The sequence below is a fragment of the Psittacula echo genome, assembly GCF_963264785.1.
Source record: "Psittacula echo genome assembly, chromosome: 2".
NCBI classification, from domain to species: domain Eukaryota; kingdom Metazoa; phylum Chordata; class Aves; order Psittaciformes; family Psittacidae; genus Psittacula; species Psittacula echo.
In genome coordinates, this window is record NC_137737.1 from 53585753 (window position 1) to 53606780 (window position 21028).

At 39.6% G+C, this 21028-nt stretch overlaps 1 protein-coding gene across 2 annotated transcripts in view; it reads right to left on the reverse strand.

Moving 5' to 3' along the window:
- The window catches only part of GALNT11 (polypeptide N-acetylgalactosaminyltransferase 11), a gene marked incomplete at its 5' end in the record, with an annotated part of 35449 nt that overhangs the window by 14008 nt on the left and 413 nt on the right, over nucleotides 1-21028 (reverse strand). Inside the window, 7 exons of one of the 2 annotated variants that reach the window (XM_080610738.1) lie at nucleotides 1829-2047; nucleotides 4433-4585; nucleotides 5995-6112; nucleotides 8755-9004; nucleotides 10640-10765; nucleotides 15570-15736; nucleotides 17290-17413. In XM_080610738.1, the coding sequence (XP_080466864.1) occupies nucleotides 1829-2047; nucleotides 4433-4585; nucleotides 5995-6112; nucleotides 8755-9004; nucleotides 10640-10765; nucleotides 15570-15736; nucleotides 17290-17413 (1157 nt within the window). The remainder of the gene's footprint in view (nucleotides 1-1828; nucleotides 2048-4432; nucleotides 4586-5994; nucleotides 6113-8754; nucleotides 9005-10639; nucleotides 10766-15569; nucleotides 15737-17289; nucleotides 17414-21028) is intronic. The other variant, XM_080610739.1, reaches the window with a different exon arrangement.

Here is a 21028-nt window from a genome sequence, read left to right on the forward strand (position 1 = left end):
TCTGTGTCTTCTCCTCCCTTCTTAAAGGGTATACAAAGGGTTTTTTCCACATTATACCACGGGAAATTAATGCAAGGAAGATTTCCCCCAAGTGTTGTTGAGGGATTCAGAGCCCTCAAGTAGCATCCCCCATGTCAGCAATTCCATAGTTAAACTTCTGCCTGAATGAAAGCAGAAAGCTATTAAATTAAAAGTCTGCCATGGGGAATAACAGCATTCAACAACCAGGGGAATCAGCCCATTATATCAGTTTTATTCAGGTAAACTACAGGTTTGCTTAATAAATAACTTTACTGCTTGGGTGGGATCCTATTATAAAAATACTACGCAAATTGTGGATTCTCAGATCCCTGCTTTCAAGGAAAAATCTAACGATGTCAATAGGTCCTCCAGCCTAAATCTGCTTTGAGGACTGTTGTCCTGGTTCAGCAGCAGCAGTCACTTTTTCTCCTTCTTAGTAGCTGGTGCAGCGCTGTGTTTTTGACTTTTGGCCTGGGGACAGTACTGATAAAAGCCGATGTTTTCAGTTGCTGGTCAGAATGTTTACCCTGACCAAGGACTTTGTGAGTCTCATGCTCTGCCAGGGAGGAGGAGAAGCTGGGAGAAAGCAGAGACAGGACACCTGACCCAAACTAGCCAAAGAGGTATTCCATACCACAGCACGTCATGCCCAGGATGTAGAACTGAGAGTCGCCCGGAAGGGCTGGAACTCTGCGGGGGTGGGGTAGAGGTACTGGTTGGTGAGTGGTTGTATTCTCTTCCCTTGTTATTTCCTTTATCATTATTAGCAGTAGTGATTTGTGTTATACCTTAGTTATTAAACTGTTCTTATCTCAACCCGTGGGAGTTGCATTCTTTCGATTCTCCTCCCTGTCCCTCCAGGAGCGGGGGGAAGAAAGGTTGGGAAGTAGACTGCGTGGTTCTAATTTACGGCCTGGGCTTAAACCATGACAACTGTGAACAGCTACTGCAGCCTGTCTTATACGTTGTGGAGAGGGCTACATCACTATTTAATGCTTGCAATTATTGAACTAGAAGGGAATCTGCTAGCCATAATCTATGTACACATTAAATGATGTATTCAAAGGTGTCTCTGAAAGGGAAGACCTTGAGAAAGCTGTCTTGGGTTTGAAGTTATCCATTATTCTGTGGAAGCATAAAAAGGATGTATCAGATGAATCTGGCTCTGGAGAGAACAGATGCAACTGCATGTTGGCTTTGCCTGCATACATACCCAAAACCATAGGGGTCAGTGCTAATTTAATGAATTCAATCATGATTTCCCTCATGAATACACATAAAAATTTATCTCTTCTACTTTGAAGAAAAAAGGAGCAAAACTCATTATCTAAAAGTCAAGACTAGAAATGCCATCATCAGTCTCAAATGCAAATGTTCATCTTTGCAGAAAATTATCCAGTAAAAGCAACAATGAGTTTGGAAACTAATTACATTGTACTCTAATCATAAATCACAGAGCATGAATATCTGAGGCCAAATTTCTCTATCCACATCCATCTTCAGAACCAACAGCTATGAAAGTGCATTCTGAAGACATCAAAACTTTGTAACTCAGAGCTTTGAGGTAAGAAACCTCACTGAAGGGTATCTAGTCTAAAGATGACCTGAGATACAGATCAGAGTGAAACTCATTTGCCCCTCTATAAAGACACAAATCCTGTTGTTTTTCAAGACAGCTTATTGAAAAACTAGAAGTCCATGCTCTATGGAAACAAACTTCTTTCTTGTATTTGAGCAAATCTTTCAGACAGAATCTCAGAATAATTAAAAAAACAGAATTCTGTATTTTTAAGAAAATTTCTCTTACCCTCCCACGCTGGATTATCTTCGGTCGTTTCTGTGCTCTATTAATAAATACTGGCTGCGGAGCTTTGGCATTGGGTCCAGATACTTGCATCTCAGGATAGATGTTATCCAAATACCACTTAAATGACCTGCAGTTCAATCTTTTCCTCAGTTCTACACGGTCAGTAATATTTCCATAGTTCCTCATCCTTAGCTCAGGTCTCAAAGCAAAATACTGCTCCTGTAATGAAGAGAAACAAAGGGAGAAGAATTTTTAGATTATTGATTTCCAGCCTCTTCCTGTTCATAAAACACCCAAAGTTTCATAGTGTTTCACCTGCATCACCTCCAGAAAGCCTCCCACAGTGTAATTTTTTCATGTTCTAATTTATGATTATACTTACAATTGTACCTATTTAGACAAGGACAAATTAAGATTCCAGCTCAGTATTATGTACTGTTCAACTCTAATAAAGAAACAATGGAGACAAACACAAATTCCTGAATGTACAATGTGGAGTGAATAGGATTACCAAAACTAGAAGAAAATACCCTTGTAGAGTCTTTACTTCCAGCTAGATTTACAAAGCTGATAGAAAGCATTTTTTACGCATGAACTCTTTTACTAGATATTACTTGGAAATCAGTTTTCAAGGCACTGAGCCGTAACATTTTGTTGGATTAATCTCTAGTAGACATCTGGAATTTACTTAGCGCAATGTGGTTCTGACAGTTTTCAATTACCTACTACTATCTCTGATATTCAGATGAGATACAGCATCATCTCAAGATGAATTACACATCTGTCCTTATCAAGACCTTTGAGCATTTGGATGTGCTTGAAGCATCACTGCTATTTTAGTAGGAGAGAAAGGAGAAGCATTAATTACATTGGACTGTTGGGCAACTCTGAGGAATTCTGGATATAGACTGGACATCACTATCAAACTGGTATGCTTCAAAAAAAGTAGCTCTGATATTCCCATTGCCTCTTTCCCAGTTAAAGTTCAAATGTCAGTATCCAACCTTTTCCGCATTATTTATCTCCACTGTATACCTGAACTTACTCATTTTACGTTTAGCTTTTGACACTTATGAAAATGTTGCTGCTTCCCTTCTATTATGCAATTTTATTTATTAAATAATGACTTTTGCTCTGCTGCAAAACAAGTCATATAAGTCTTATCTTTGTACTATTCATCATACAATCACTTCAGTAAATTATACTGGCCCTAAATGTTGCATTACGCTTATAAGAACAGAAATATTTCCAGGCTTGCCTTGCATACATAAATCTGTCATAATGACAGTATCTGGCAACTACCAGAGAATTAGATAAGAAACAGCTGGAAACATTCAGGACATAAATCTGTGATAAGAGACTGCTAGAATCAGCAGTTTCAGTCCTTGCTGGACAAAGCAGTGTTAGCTGGAAATTATAACAAAGAATGAATTCCAAGCTTCAGAGAAAGCCGTCATTAATCACAAGACAACTGAGCGCAGGCACCAATAAAAGAGGAAGTGATAGATCTACCAATACATTACGGAGATGGAGAATGGAGATGAGAATTAACGACCCTTAATAGGCTCCTCAAACTGACTGAGCATCAAGATAAAGGACGGGGTTTGAAACATAAACCTCTAAAGAATAGAAAGTTAATAAAATATGTCTTGTATAGAAATTGAGGGAGCACAGGAAGAGCCATACAGCAAATCCTATGGTCTCACACGGCAAATCCTATGGTCTTGCACAGCAAAACATCCTCAAGTATCAGAGACGAAGGCTTCACAAAAGTCTGACCTACATTCAAGATCAGTACCAAGATCTGAAGACAAAGAAGGAATACACTTGCCCTTGAATCCAGAAGTCAATCCTCATTGATCTTTGAAGGCAAGCCAGTCTAAGAATCAAACTTCTAATTAAAACAGAAAGCATATAGCCAACCGACTAAATCCCTGTCTCACCAACATGGAAACTACCTGAAGGCATATAGCAGTATATGGCTCCCACATAATACTGATTCAGACACAGAACAATGCAGAGCTTACAAGAACTCACTTATCTTCATTAAAAAGGCACAGTAGAAGTAGCAGGGAAGGGACTTGAGCACTCAAAAGCCAAACAAGAACCCCCCAGAATTTAGGAATTCATAGCAAAATTAACATTAGGAAATCAGACTATAGAAGGAAGACCCCATTAGAGGTGTTAACAAATCCCACTATGATGATAGAGTCATTTGAAAAACAAGCCAGTTAATAACCTTATTTCATGACCTAGTGTTTGGTTGCTGGTTGGGGTTAAACCACGACATCACACAATTGCTAGCCAACTCCCCCCAGTTTATATACTGGGCATGTGCTGTGGTATGGAATACCCCTTTGGCTACTTCGGGTCAGCTGTCTTGTCTCTGCTTCCTCCCAGCTTCTTGTGCCCCTCCTCACTGGCAGAGCATGAGAGACTGAAAAGTCCTTGATCACGTTAAGCACTACTGAGCAACAACTAAAACATCAGTGTGTTATCAGAATTGTTCTCAGATTAAAGCTGAAACACAGCACTGCACCAGCTGCTAGGAAGAAAGTTAACTCCATCCCAGCTGAAACCAGGACACCTAGAATTGTCTCTTACCTTATATTCATCCATCCACACATGTGCTAGCCGTAGGGAATTATGAGCCATAGTGTCCTGTCCCCCTGGTGAGCCATAGGGACGCCTTTTCCGGAAAATGTGTCCAACCCTGGAGCAGGGGATGATCAGAAGTCTACCACCACACATCCAGATCTGCCCATAAAAAAGCAGAACATATCTCATTATACACATACTGACAAGGCTCACTACCTCCTCTCCTTCTTCATTCTTAGGTAGGCTTATACATTATGATGGGATTAGATCCTACATGTCATGCTTTCTAACACTGCACCCCAGATCTAGATATCATTTACACTCTACTTCCATTTATTTCTTTAATCTCTTTTTAAACTTCAGCTTCCAGCAAATTATCATCACTGGCCCTTTGTTGGGCTAACATGCTCTCCAATGTCAGAAGAATCTTCTTACACCTGCAAGTCACTTTTAAAACTCCTCCTGGATAAAGACTAAACTTCTTTACAACTCTCCCCCCAGGGAGACAAGGGTTTCCAGATGTTATAAAGCTCTCCAAATATTTCTCAAGGCCCTTTTTATTGAAACTGTATTACACAGTAACATTGATTTCCTTGCACCCCATGCACTTCTAGTCAGAGATCTAATAATTACATTTTATAATCAAAACTTCAAAGACTTTATTTATTCAGAAAATAGTCACATAAACTTATGAAATGCCAGTCCTTATGTTTAAACTCTAATCTTGATTTCTCTAAGGACCCAATTTGACAAATTCCTCTAAAGTTTTGGGGTTGTGTGTTTGGTTTTAATGTTATCTTCACTTTTTAATCCCTTTTCGCAATTGTTATGCTACCATATTGTTTTCAGGCAGACTCTTGTCAAACCTGTTGATGAATTTACTTTAAAAAAGTGAAAAGGTAAACACTGCAATGAGCACAAAAAGTTGTTTTTCTTTCAGTGGAGTGACAGGAAAGATGAGATAAAGAACAGGAAGCCCAATGAAGTTCATTTTCAAATCTCCTGATTGTAACTTTCATTATTTTTCCAACCAAGCTGACTCCTTTGCAGGACCTTTAATTTAGTTAAAAAAAAAAAATAAATTTACATTTCCAGGCTCTCAAAAAGGAGGCTGAAGTATCTGAAAAACCCCATACATGACTAGGGAAAGATAATAAGCTTATTTACTATCGATGCTGCTGTGAGCCACACGTCTTTTTAACTGACATGAAATTCATCAGACACTGAATAGAAACTCCTTTCAGAAATCTGCATGATTATTCTTTTCTCATGACCCTCTATAGGTATCATGAAATGCTCCACCAAACACAGAAAAAGCCACAAACATTAAATTACAGAGCTCAAAACTCTCTTTAATCTTCCCATTAAAGCTTAACTTGAAGATTATTGTTAAGGCAGCTATGGTGTGCTGACAGGCATCCTTCCTGGGAAGAGAAGTGCCAATTTCTGTGTGCAAATAGCTATTCCAGCGCTAAAGAAACAGTACATAGGAAAGAGAAGCTGCACGTAGGGAAGAGAAGCAGCCGACCCAAGTTTCACACTCCAATACACACAAAAAGGTAGATTACCCGGAAAGATATTTCCAGATTTTCTCCTCCCCAGATGTCCATGCCACTGTCATACTGCCCAAGTTCGTTAAAGTACTCACGATCCATGGCAAACAGGCCTCCAGCCATAGTAGGTGACCTAAAAAGGAACATTGAAAGAAGTTCTTTTTCTTCTAGAGAAAAACAAAAACAAAACAGAAGCCATTTAGCTGAACCTGCTAGTCCTAAAGCTTAAATTTACACCTACATAATACAACTTAAATCTTGCAGACACTGGAAATCATCAGATCACACTTCTAGTCCTAAAAAAAATTTTCAAAAGCAGATCTGTAAATGGTATTTGGGATTTTTCATTATTCCAATACCTATGAACCATATTTCTTTGTATAGTAAATGTCAGGAAAAGGCATAGGACAGGAAATGAGGAACAAAGTGGCTGTGTCTCTGCTAAAAAAAGCCAACCAAAACAAACAAATAAACCACCTAAAAAAAGTAAAAACTTGTACAAGTTTGAAGTCCAGCAAGTTTCCTATGGTGAAACTCAAAGCAAGAAACAACGTTCAATTTTGAATTACACAAGCCAGGAGGATGCTAAAAGAAATCTTACTCTGTCTTGTATAGAATCTAAACCCCAGGAGCAGCATTGTTTCAGTGTTGATGCAACCATCAGTTTATCAGTAAGTTCTTTACAGTTTGCGTATTTGCATTTCCCAGTTTTTCACCTTGCCTGTGTGTTAATAGAATGGTGCTCTACTTTGTAAAAATCTGTATATGACCCCCACTGTACAGTCTCTAGGTTGAATTGCTACTGTACCACTAAGTTATAAGTAGATGCTTTAGAAGGGGGGGAGAAAATTACAGTTGGAACATACAATGGGTGGAGAACGGGTTTTTTCCATCCTCATTAATAAAATCCTTGCTTGTGCTCACAGAATTTTCTTCTACAGCTTCTGTCACTTTAAAACCTGGGTTGAAAGGCTGCTCTCAATTTTTTCATCCCTGACACCAAAACATTTCATTATGAAGGTCTCTAAAATGTAAGACTTTCCATTTGATGGAAAGCCATTTGCAAAGGTTAAATAGCAATCTACCTTCTTTTTCAAAGTAGGCAGAGACCTCCAAGTTGGAAAAGTCAGTTTTGTACTCAGAGAAAAGTAATCTTTCAAAATTATTAGATTCTTTTTAATTATAAAATTCTCTGCCTTTTCATGGGAGTTTTCCTAAAAGTGAGTTGAAGGAATGCAACAGTGTTGAATGCAAGCAGGAACTAACCTTCAGCAATAGACCACATTAAACGTGAGAACAGCTCTTAACTGAATCAGGATTTTAAGACTTTATATGCTGGTTCCCCATTCAGATTTTCCTGGTCTGTCCTTTCCCTTCTTGCTTCAGAAACTGCCACCGTGACACTTTCCAAACAAGCCAGTCAAACTGCTAAGTAACTCAAGAAGTTTCCTGGCTTCTCAGACCAAGTCTTTTCATAGGTAGATGCGGAAAGGGTAGACGTGGAAAGACTAACTGCAGAGCTGTCAGACGACAACACAGAACCTTGTGCTGGAGCTGTTTGCGTCAGCCCGAAATGCTCTTCATTTACACTCCAAGAAAAGAAAATGAAAGAGATGAGACTGCCCAATTCTGATTCACTTTGCAAATTTTATAGAAGCACCACATTATCTGCAGGGTGTCAGTTTGTAAAAAGTTCTTCCACCTGACAAACCTATTCTGTGAATTCTGTACTGAGATAGATTCCTGCAACTAGAAAAAGCACAAACAGCTTCTTACATTGCTCTACCAGCACTGGCCCTTTTTGTGAAGGGATTGCACTGGGACAGCTTCCATTCTCAAGTCTGAACCATATCTGTCTGCTACTTAAAAAAAAAAAAAAAAAAAAAGGTGTTTATTGACATCTTTTTGTAACAGCTACGTGTCCACCAGGAACCAGATATTGCCAGGTCAGTACAGGCGAGACAGCCAGCAGGGGTTAAAAGATGAAGGAAGGTAACTTTCAAGTTCTAGTGTTAAGCTTTTACAAGCCTTTTATTTCAGAATGACTTCTAAAAGACGGCGAAAACAACATGCACAGGCTTCCAACAGTCAGTTTCAGGCATTTGCCACATCATGCAAAGAGACAAGCCATGTTTTTACATGGTTTTCACATCCATGTGTGTTCATTTAGAAAGCTTTATGACAAAATAATTGCTGTTTGGTGAAAAATATAAATGAAATCTGAAGAAAAAGTATATTTTTACATAGAAAATTACCATATGCTCTGATGTTCACTCCCTCACAAAAAATATATTTTCCTAATCTATCAATTCTTTAGCATTTAACCACAGAAATTATGGAGCCTGTATTAGTGGGATGCAGGCTATTGCTAACACAAAGACAGTTATCAAAATCATCGTTAAGCCAAACATCGACAGACTGGAAACAAACATCAATGCAGAGCTCAAAAGTTAAATTACTGGACAGATTTAATACAGAATAGCATTAGTTCCTTAAGGCTTTTGTCTTAGCAAAAGCTGCTGTTGCATAAGCTTTCTCTAAAAGTGTACTTTCTTGATTTAAGAAGACAGATATATCTGATCTGTGATTGAATGTGAAAAATTAAACTGAAATACGTAATAGTAACCAAAACTATTTCGAAGTAAAATAAACAAGTCAGATATCTGACAGGTTAAGTATCTGCTTCTAAAACTGCACACACAGATAATGCTTCGTAATGATTAACTAATTCTCTGTATGTTACACAGAGCTTCTCACACATGAGAGGAACCTTACTTGATTGGAGCAGTAGCTCCCTCGGGTCCTTCCAGTTCTGACAAAGGAACAAGATCCCACTTAAAGTGCAGGCCCCAGTTAAACCCTCCACGCACAACCGGGGAAGAGCTGTAGGTAAGTGTGTCAGCGCTGATTATGTCAATCACAGGGCACACCACAGTCCTGCGATCTTCTCTGATGGGAGTCAGCAGAGGTTGTAACCACATCTCATTCACCTCACAGTGACTGTCCAGGAATACCAGCACTTTCCCTACAGAGGCCAAAGCACACAAAACAAAGATCCATGGTAACATGAAACACACAAATACATATGCAGTTATATTAGCAGCAGAGTATTGGCAGCATCCTCAGCAACTAATGTAACAGAGGGGGAAGACCATCTGCACTTGGAAAGCATTGACAAACCAGGGACTCCACAGTGACTGGTACAGTCACAAAGGCAGAAGGTAGATCCTGACTATTCACATTTAGCTATGAAATGCTCTAGTGGGCCATTATTTGTATTTCTTTGACAGGGTTTTATAGTCATCAAATTTTCTACAAAGATTCAGCAGAGCTACTGTACTTTAAATGAAGCATCATCAGACCAGCACTCTAAGAGCCAGGAGGTGCATTTGTGCTAATGCAGAGCACCTCCTATGCCTGACTACAGAGATAGCCGAGGATGACAAATATTGGGCTGGATGCATAATCTCCATGACAAGGCTGTTTTGTCCACTAAATGTAATTTGCCTTGGGCTCACTTCATATCACACTTCAGCATCCATCCAGTTACTGTCACTGCTAAGATCTGTGGATTTTAAGTCAAGTCATTCTGATGAATTAATCTGCATTCATTCACGACACAGGCCACATTTCAATTCCTGAACATAAAGTAACACAGAGTATCTTCTCATCTCATTAGCCCCAGAATGATTGTGGATTAAAAGGAGAGTGAATGCCCTAAATGGGCATAGCCAAATTCACCAGTATTAGACCAAGCAACACTTCCCATCAGTTTACATGGGAATTATCCACCACCGTCAGAGAGGACAGTTTGATCCACCTTCACGCTCACCTGATCTAAAAAGTCATCTGAACTTTTATGACTCAACATAAAATGTATGTAACACTAGAATAACACGGAAGAGATGGGAAAGAGCTTTAAAGAAAACAATCTTGAAACACACCAGCAGTTTAGAAGAGCAATAAAATAACTTAAAATTGTACTAACTCAAATTAATCCAGCACAGCCTGGAAAATGCAAGCACAATTTTCTCTCTGGATTATGCCATTACAATGCTAATGAGTAAATACCAATTAAGAGAATTATCTGCCACTCAAAATTATTTGAGAAAGTAGCATGTACTTTCTCAGACACCAAAGAATTTAACTGGAAGCATATTATAGTAAAAGGCATACAGTGTAAATAAAGCACCAAATATTGTTTATCCCAATTAACACGCACTGCAACACCAGGAAAGCTTCTATGAGAAACATTAGTTAGATCGGCAAATTAGAAAACAGATTAGTGTATCTTAATAACGAAGCAGACTGCAATTTTAGAGCAACAGTTTCCACATGAAACATGCAGAAAATAATCTGTGACCACACTATCTACTGCAGATGGAGATGTTCCCAATACAACATTCATTCAGGGCAGGAATAGGGAAAAATCTACATTGCCTTACTACAAGTTTTGTCAAATACTGGTTTTGTTTTATTATTTCACTGACCCAAATCTTTCTTCCCCTGAGCTAAGTTGTGTAGTATGCCATGCAGAGCCCCTACAGTGGGCTAAAGCAATCACAGGTCAACATCTGGAAAAGCTGCATTCCATAAAGAGAAGTCACCCAATTAACCTATGGTCAAAGTATGCAAGAAAAAGAGAAACAAGGAAGTATACCTGTGGCATGAGAGGCTCCGACCATCCTTCCTCGAATCAAGCCTTCCCGCTTCTCATTTCTGACCAATTTTGTGGTTTTTGGAAGCTGAGTTTTAACATATTCACCCAAGTCTTTCTTCAAGTCAGCTGAGAAAAAGAACACAGAAGTTCAACAACAGGATGGAAATTGTGAAAGCTTTTGTTTAAAGTCCTAAAGTGTTCTACTCAAAGGGCCAAAAATTTCATCAAAAAGCTACCACAATACAGCACAGCTTAAAACCAAGAGTACCAAAAAGAGAGTCAGTCATTCCACATCCCACACCTGCCCTCCAATTCCTGTGGCTTTTGGGTTTTTGTGCATGCGTGTGTGTGTGTGTGTTTATTCACACATTTTTCTATTAACTGCTTTACTATTTCCTGCTGTATTGTGGAAACATGGACAAAGCAGGTACATACCCTACACTGAAGAGGGTGACGTGCCATTGGACTGGGCCTTCTATGGAGCACATTCCTGCTGATATGCAGTTGCTTATATTTCCCCAACTAACTATGGGCTGCCACTGTCTTGGGTTTTACACTTGGCCTTGGTTTCCTGAATACAGACTGGATTGTTATTTTCTTTTGTTCTGTTTGCAAAGCCTTTAGTACAGCATGAGTCAAGTTAACTGGAACTACCAGACTCTATGCTAAAAGAAATTACTCCTACTAAAATAAAGACATGGTACAAAGAAATAGCACTTCCAAATTCTTCTCACAGTGACATTCATTTACAGCAGAGGTAATGAAAGCCCTTTCACAGAGGCAAGTGATTTAAATGACTATGTTCTATGCGCGAAAATAAACACTAACACCTTAAAAGCAGCACAAAGACACCTTTCATTATCTGTACCTTCTTAGCTGATACAATAGCAGATATAAAGTACAACTCACTCACAGATGGCTGCTTTTCTAAGATCCAAAAGGATCAAAGACACTGCTGGCAAGCGTGTACTTTTGAAGGAAAGCAAAGTTCACTGAAGTCTATAGGCATTACTGTAACTTAACTAACATCAACGGCAATTTTAAGAGTAACAATACTTCCTTCACCCAAGGACAGTGGTTTCTAACATTAAAGCAGGACCACTGAAGAGAAGATAGACACATGAAGGCTAAAGTAATGGAAAAACATAAATTAATGAGCTTATGGAGAAATAAAGTGGAATATAAAATGAGGAAGAAAAACAAAAAGCCAGCCGAGACTTCATAGAGAACCTTGGTATAGAGAGGCAGACAGACGTTCAGCAGAGGATATGCTGGAATAAATATTATTCTGATGAATGTCAGTTCTGACATTAAAGTTTCTGTTAACAAGATTAGATCTCACTCGGAGTATTGCGCACAGTTCTGGTGTCCTCAATGTAAAAAGGACATGGAACTGTTGGAACAAGTCCAGAGGAGGGCCACGAGGATGATCAGGGGACTGGAGCACCTCCCGTATGGAGATAGGCTGAGAAAGTTGGGGCTGTTCAGCCTGCAGAAGAGAAGGCTGCGTGGAGACCTCATAGCAGTCATCCAGTATCTGAAGGGGGCCTACAAGGATGCTGGGGAGGGACTATTCATCAGGGACTGTAGTGACAGGACAAGGGGTAACAGGTTCAAACTTAAACAGGGGAAGTTTAGATTGGATATAAGGAAGAAATTCTTTACTGAGAGGGTGGTGAGGCACTGGAATGGGTTGCCCAGGGAGGTTGTGAATGCTCCATCCCTGGTGGTGTTGAAGTCTAGGTTGGACAGAGCCTTGGGTGCCATAGTTTAGTGTGAGGTGTCCCTGCCCATGACAGGGGGGTTGGAACTAGATGATCTTAAGGTCCTTTCCAACCCTAGCTGTTCTATGATTCTATGTGAAAGGAATATATGTGGAAGCTCGAGCTGTAACCTTCAGGAGCTACAAGAGCTTTCAGGAAGGAAAACTGACAAGAGATTCTCAGAAGCAACTCCAAATGTTAAGATCTCAACCTCTGCTCTGTGGAATCATGGATGAAGAATAAGAAGGTACCACACAGCAAATACAATGCTAGAGAATATTCTAGGACAAAGAAAAGTTTATGGAGAGATGCAGACAGGATTCATTTGGGTCACAGGAATTCTTTCCTCCAGTGCTCGATGTGACCTCATATGCTAGAGACAATAGATTTCTTTTTTTTAGAGAGTCTCCTAGAAAGTTGCTGAAGTAATGTCATCTCTAGGATGCTACCCAATTAAGATATCCAAATAAGCAGGACAGAAGGATTTGCAAACCTAAAACTAGTGTTTGAATCATTCTTCATCCAATATATCACAGCAAGGGAAGGACAGTGTATACTGCACAAAACAAAGGGCTAGCACAAATTAGAAGAGGTCAATTACCAAGTTCAGCATTTAGCGCAGACAAGGCTGCATGAAAGGACATAAAATACAAGAAGAAATAGTTTTGCATGTGCAGACTTCTGAAAACAGCAGAAAGGGAATGCATGCTGTTAGCTAAACCAGGCCCACAACATGGGCTTGAGCAGCGGAATGTAACAGCCAGTAGTACCTAATGGCTAACATGCTCTCAGAGTACAATTTTGACCTGGAGAAGCTAGCATTCTGCTGGAAACTGTGCCCTGGGACTGAATATATCATGGATCATTCTCAACAGGCAGTTTAGTCTCAGGCACCTCTTGGGTTTTTTTTTGTTGATAGGGCTTTGTGCGATTCATGCCAACTGGCAAGACTGATTTCTTCTGACATAATCTAAAAAACTTGTTCAGTACAGACTGCCTGAGAAATCTTGCTCCAAAGAGAGAACTGCTCCTTTTTAGCCAGTCTCCAAAACTTACTTTAGCTTTATCTTGGTCCATATCTATGTAACAAAGGCTCCTCCAAACAAGCAAGACCTAGGATGGGTAAAGCCCCAATCAGGAAAAAACTGGATGCACTGCCTTGCAGTAAAGAAAAATATAACAGTGGGCTGAGGTGAGCTACGGAAATGCCTGCTTAGCTAGTAAGACTGTTGATGATTGAGTGTAAGAAGCTTTTTGAGGCAAAACTAGATGCAAAGAGCCAAGCTTTGCACAACAGCACTGTCATGTAGCAAAGCTCCTATATTTAAAGCTTAAGAAATAGACAGAATTTCATCTAAGATGGCACTTCAGGAAGCATGCAATGTAGGAAAACTGAACTGAAAATAAAATCAAAGAGGCATAGAGATTAAATAATTTCTCCAAGCTCACAAGCGCCATGGCACAGCCAAAGTCTTTGTCCATCTCCTCAGTTACTAAACCAGCTTTGCCTTTCTTATGCTGTAAAATTCCACCCATTAAAATTAAGCAGCAGTGCACACATCAGTAGTGTCATCATCATCATCAAGAGCAGTAATTCTCTATATAAACAATATCTCCTCCCATCTTCGGCTTCAAAACACATTCATTAGAAGTCAGAAATGCAAAGGTAGCTACTTGATTATTTTGAAGCTAATCTGGCCTTCAAATTAGCAGCAGACCAGAAGAGTTATGGTATTACCGGCTAAACACAGGCATTAACCAAATGCATTCAAAAGACTAAATTTTGAAATAAGCCTATTTCTGAATAAGGTTACAAAACTTCAAAACAACAAATCACACAAGAGACTTTGTAGCAAAGAGTGCCTATTGCTTCCAAAACAAAAACCTACAAAACAAGCTTTTAAATATTACACATTCTTATCAGCAAGGGACAGAGTGTTTGACCTTTGTTCTGTCCTGTATCTTTATATTTGATCTGACCTTAGAGAAATGAACTAGCTGTATAACAAGAAAATTTCATTCCACATTATACATACCTAATCAGTCTCTTAGAGCAAGGGAGATCTCAACCCAGAAACCAAACAATGAGACCAAGGGAGCTAATTATATATATTAAATATCATTTTAACATATATAAATAATTTTTAAAATGCAGAGGTGTGGATTTGTACAGAAGCAAGCAGGGAACTTGCATAGTCCTGTGGGCAAGTACTGCTACACTAACACATTCCTCAACAGGAATTTAGTTTTTGAAGGGCCAAAACGCCTGAATTACGTGTCTGTCTTTACCTTGTCCACCATTCGAAAGAAAAATGCTGAAGCATCAATCTTTCAGTAACAGTAAAGCAATTCTGCAAAGCCTACCCCTCCAGGGCTCCTCCCAGAACGAGGGAGCGGCGCCTGCTCCACCTAAAGCGAGGGACAGCTACTCCTAGGGTGGCCACAAGAGGCTGTGCGAGAGCCACGCAAAGCCGTCCCTGCAATGCCTGAGCTCCGATCCAACCACCCCACCCGGCTGAAATGCTGAGTAGTACAAAAAAACGATGCGCTGTTTCCGTAGTGCCATATCAACTTACTTGCAAGACCGCAGATGGGACTACGTGCATTTAATTCCTTTCAGATGCATTCACAATTAGTACTGGCCCACAAAGCTTATGGAAATATCAGTGTAATACCTTCTGAGCAGCAGAGCAGCCTAAGCAAGGTACTGTTAAACAGCTAAACTATAACAACTGCTTAATCATAGAACAGCTTGTGTTGGAAGTGACATTAAAGATCATCTAGCTCCTACCTCCCTGCCATGGGCAGGGACACCTTCCACTAGACCAGGTTGCTCAAAGCCCCATTCAACCTGGCTTTGAATCACCCCCTCTGCAAATACACTCTGCTCATTATTAGCTTCAAAACCTGGGTTTGAATGTTAAATTCTGTATGAAACAAAGCTTATCAGTAAGATGGCTCAGCTGTGAATGGGAATGTCATCTTGGGCTTCTCAGAACATCATGCATCTCTACCAGGTGGCACTTATTAGAGCTGATCACACAGTACAAACTGGTTTTGCATCATAGCTTCTATACTTTTGTTTTGACTAGTCAATAAAGCACACGAAGAGATAAGAAGGTGAAGTTTAAGCACCAAGCAAAAATATTACTAACAGGTTCTCTTACCCAATTCACTGTTGTCATCCACCAAAATAATTTCATGAAGGAGATGTGCAGGAGTGCGATCCAGAACACTATGCACTGTGCGAAGCAGGGCAGAAAGCGCTTCATTGTAGAAACAGATGATAACACTGGCAGATGGCAGATCAGCAGGGTAGGACTTCTCTCTACATCTGCAAACAGAGATACAGTAGTTATCACTTCATTTTTAGTAGATTTCCACATGGCTAGGTCTCTACTGAAACTTCATAAGTAACAAGCAAACATTAAATGTGTAGGAAAAATCCCTAACTTGAACAGAAAGAGCTCAGGTGTATAACACCTACAGTAGGACTCAGCACATTAAGTTACCCTCCACATAATGCAGACTTACAATCAACACTGCTAATTGTTAGAAAACAGAGGATATCACAGACTGAAGTAGAAGTAAAAACCACAGATCTTCAAGACACAGACAAGAAAAAACACCAAGGGCTTGTTTCAGCTGCCAAAACACTACCTAGGACCCTCAGGCAGCTCAGACATGTACAGGAATGGCAAATATGACATGAGGCCTACAAAAACCCCACAGCTTTACTGGCCAGCTGCTCAAGAACAGGTTGGATATCCCAGAATACCTCTAATGGTGATAAATACCTATCCAGACAAGCAAGGTTGGGATTCAGCCCAAAGATTAAGATGCTTATGTCTAGTCTCTGCTGTCAGGCGAGTGTAGATTTAGCCCACCCTAAAGCCAACAAAGTGCATTTTGTCAGCTCTTCAGCTCTGCATGCTTCATTAACTGCATTGCCTGGATCTTTGCTAATTATAATAAAAGCAGAGACAACTGACTAACATGCAGTTATCCAAGATCAAGCATCTTAACCTGCAAGCTGAATCCCACTCAAAGCAGGACATCACTCTTTATTTATCCTTGTCTTCAAAATTTTGTCCATACTTCTAAACAGGACACAGTATCACAGATTAATACCATATAAAGATGCCAGGCACGAGAAAATACAATTAAAAATAAGAACCTATAAATGAAAACCCAAAAGTATACAAAAAGAGTTTGAATTGCCTTGGAATGAAGTTGGCTTTTGGAAGAGACATTTCAGCAATTACAATTCACTACATTTGCCCACAATAGAGAAACCATTAGAAAAACAGATGCAGGTCTATTTATTTTTCAACTCACTGTTAGTTTGGGGTGGTTTGGGTTTTTTTTTAATTGTTGTTACAGCAGTGGTTTTTTTCAGAATAGTTGTCTGCCAATCCTACTATTCACAATAATTAAATTAATGTTAAAAGTTTGAATAAATGTATATCCAATCCAGTTCTTCATTAAGCATTTTTCAAGTGAATTAAGAATCAGGAAAATCATCTTTTGTCACGGAGTAGCAGTCTTTCTTTTTTCACTGAGCCTTGTTTCTCTGAGGCTTTACCTATCTATCACATGCCTCTTCTGGTTGGCAAAAGATCAGACCTCCAGAAACAACATTCAGTCAAAAAAAGACAGAAGAGACCTAAGAACAAAAACCCTGTTTAAAGGATTAAAAAATCCTGTTTAAAGAAGTCATGTTTAAATAGCTGAAAATCTCCCTTCAGCAACATGGGAGGCTGAAAGAGTTTAACAGAAATATAGTACCTAAAACATTAAAAACTGCATTAGGTATAACATGAGTAACAAGTCCTTGAGCACAGGAAATTATGCCATGTTCTCCGAAAGAAAAAAAATAGTACATACTTTGCATCTCTTGTATCAGGCACCTCCCTGTGATATCCCAGTCGATTACTGATAAGCATATTGAAAGCATGCTTCTGGTAGCCCAAGTCTCTTACTTCCTGATCTTCTTCATTAAAAATCATTCCTGCAAAAGAAACACATCAAGATCAGGCTCAAAAGTATCCTTTGGAAACAATCAAGAATCGAAACGTATGCTTTAATCTTCCCTAAAACACATCACATTCATCAAAAATCCCTCTGGTTTTGCAAAGTGTATTTTTATGCAACTATTTTTGTTACCCCTTACAAATACGTAGTACTTATGAGTACTACCTGTAGTATTCATTGCAGCTGTGATAAAATGAAATCATTCTCCAAAGACTGGTGGCTCCCTTGTGTTTATTGTCTTACCAGACACACACCCTTCATTTAAATGTCCTCTAATTCTTAACACTACCTAAAAACCAACATCAAACAGGCAACAGAATATAGACTTTGGCACACAACACAGCAGCACCTATCCGTACAGATGAAGGGTCTGTCATGGGATTTTTGAGAGAGAAAAATAAATTTACAGTGGTAGAAAACACCTCACAATAGCAGCTCCAGTTTCATGAAGTTTTCTGAAGTTGCAGTGCTATAAAAAATAGCTATGAAAGAACTATAAACTTCATGTTTATCACCCCTGGGACTTTGACAGCAAGTAAAACAGCAACAGAGCTATCCATTTCTCTACTGATTATTTTAACAGATCAGCTGTTGCTGAGCATGGCTAGTAAGTTAGTGCACTGTCAGAGGCCAAGATGAAATCTTCAGTGCCATCCTGCCTTGCCACAGTGCCACAGGCTTCTCTCCCACTGGGCCACAAACTCACCAGTGTGAAGAGAAAATATTATGGTACTTCACTCAACTCTTCTACAGCAAAAGTGGAGGGAGAGGAGGGAAGTGTGCCTGCTAGCCACTTCTGCAACAATACAGGTAGCAGAGCAATGACTTTTTATTGTCTCTGTTCAGCTGGCTGTACAGAATGAGATGTGTATGTCCTCTCCAGCTATTATCAAGCTACAGTGGCAATTTCACTGAAATTTCAGTACAAGAAGCAAGCAAGGATCAGGTAATTTATCTCCTTCCACTCTGCTGATAATCTCCATTTGACTCAAAGTCAAAAGAAACTAATTAACTAAGGGGTTCCTCATTCACATGCTACCATACATCCAGGACAGTATGCTTCATAGAATCACTAATTCATGCTGGAAGGCACAACTGGTCTAATCTGCTCAAAGCAGGTCCAACTAGACAAGGTTTTTCAGAACTTGTGCAGTTAGAGTTTTGAAAGCCTCCAGTTTCTCCAAGGATGGAGATTCTACAACCTCTTCACTTCCCTCTTCTAGCATTTGACCATCTTCCTCTTATCTAACTGAAATCTCCTCCTCACTCCAATTTCTTATCATAAACCCCATGCACCTCCAGAAAGTCTGGTTCCATCTTCCTTACAGCTTTCCATTAAGCTGCTGTCAACAGCAATAAAATCTCACCCCTCAGCCTTCTCTCTAAGGCAGAATAAACCAAATTCTCTCAGCTTTTCTTCATCTCATGCTCTCCAGTTTTCAACAGCTATGCAAAAGCCAGTTGAGCTCAAGCCCAGGGAAAATGACATGGGTTAAAAAAACATCACAGAAAGGATCATTAAAAGTGTTGAGGCTTTCTTCCTTTTCAAACAAGTAGTCCTGTTGGCCTTCAGAGCACAGCTGTATCACTACCAGTTGTGTTTCAGCAACAAAGTCTACCTATACGGGCAAGAGGACCTTCTAGAGGGAATCTTGTGCATCCACATTCCCACTAGTCACATTTACCACCCTGTCACTTTTAGTCTTGAATACAGCAATGGCAACGCAGCTGCACTATCAAACACCTCAAGAGTAGATGACTTGACATTTATGCAGGACCAAGTGGGAACCACTGGACAGTGAGTGATATACGCAGAAGATGAAGGATACACCCACATAGTGTGTCTTGTTATGACTGCCTATCATGCTCATGGATGAGTGCTCCCACTGTGGATAAGTTGCATGGTGGGGGCAGAACTGAGGTGTGTTTACTGTGGCAGTGCCACTCTTCCAGCACTAGCAATCTAAAAAGTAAGTCAGTCCTCCAAGTAGACACCCTGCTCTATAATTCTTGCATACTCAGCGCCACAGTAACACCGCACCATGGTGTCAACTTAAAATATTTTCTTCATATAAAGCACAAGCTCAAGAAACACACAGCAAATGTTTCATTCTACATCCCATTCATAGCCAACCCCTAACTACTTTTTGCTTCTGGATATGGATAAGAAGGGGTGCAAGTATTTTTTAAATGTTCTCATAAAGAACAATATCCAAAAACAGAGGCAAAAGGCCTGAAAGATTTCAGTTCAAACAGCAGATGAAAGTCCTTGAAAAATAAGAGGTTTGCAATCAAAACATCACTTTAGGCGTTACTTCAGCAGTGTTATGTGGCTCTCAGACTGAAATAAAAGAGATAGATTGCCCTACCAGATGACAGCTTGTTTTTGGCTATCACACACCAACTTTCTTTTCATTTACTTTTGCTTTGCGTGTTTATCACTGCCCTACCCTAGATAGACAGGAAGCCCTTTCCTGCAGCACCTGATCTAGTTCTAACAGAGCCAGTTGTCTCCTGACGATTCATGTAGAATTTATCCTGGCACTATAATTCCCCTTGGCTTTCACCAACCAAACCAGTTACTTGGTTTGAAGATCAAGGGACTTTTCAGTTAAAAAGCTCCAATTTCTTTCCTGGACCATACTGAATAGTTGGAAAGAAATGGCCATCTCTGGACTGGCCTTCACCTCACTTAGCAATCATGATAAACATTTGTAATGCCACAGGGCAACTGGCATATTTCCTACATATTCACAAAGGTCAACTAAGAAACTGTAGTTTGGTAAAGTTCTATAAACTTTGAAGCTTTTGATCCGCTAATCATCCAAAGTAATGACAGAGGACTTGAGTCAGATATGAGCCTTAAACTCCTGGCTACAAAGTTTACTATGCCTTATTTCCCAAAGCAGCAGCAGAAACAAATACCACACCACTCAGTATCTGCCCCCAGACTTAAAGCAAGTTTGCAAGCCAGTATGCAACATGCCTCAGTTTGCACATCTGAACACAGCACTGAACAAGTTGTAAGCAGTTAAATATACAAAGCATTTTAATTTGGAAGGCAAGTTTGGAAGACAAAACCAAATCATCTCATTGATGAAATATGCTCCAGTGAAACACACAGACTTTTGTTGGTACAAATTAAACAGGATTTGGCCCTAACCACGGTCATCTCAATAAATCTTTCATTGCATTTTCATCCCACACACATTTCTTGTACATGACTTCATGCTTCAAGGATATTCTCCAAATCAATGGGTACTCTTCACTAGATGTTCTTATCAAGCTATTTTTAACTACTGCATATGAACAGTATCTCTGTACCTAATTAAAGTTTATGTATTTGAGCCCAATCAATATAGCAGTAAACTATGAAACAAGCATACAATGAACCTTCCAGAAAGAAGAATTTTATCAAGGGTAGACACCTTTCTGTAATTCAGTCCTCCTCATTAGCACTTAGACAGCACAGTTCTAAATGTCAGGAATGGTATAATTTGGATTAAACGCAGTAGAATAAATTTCAAGTAATTCCTAATGAGGAGAGCCACTAGTACCACTTGCACTTTAACAAACCAACCTTCAATTTCAT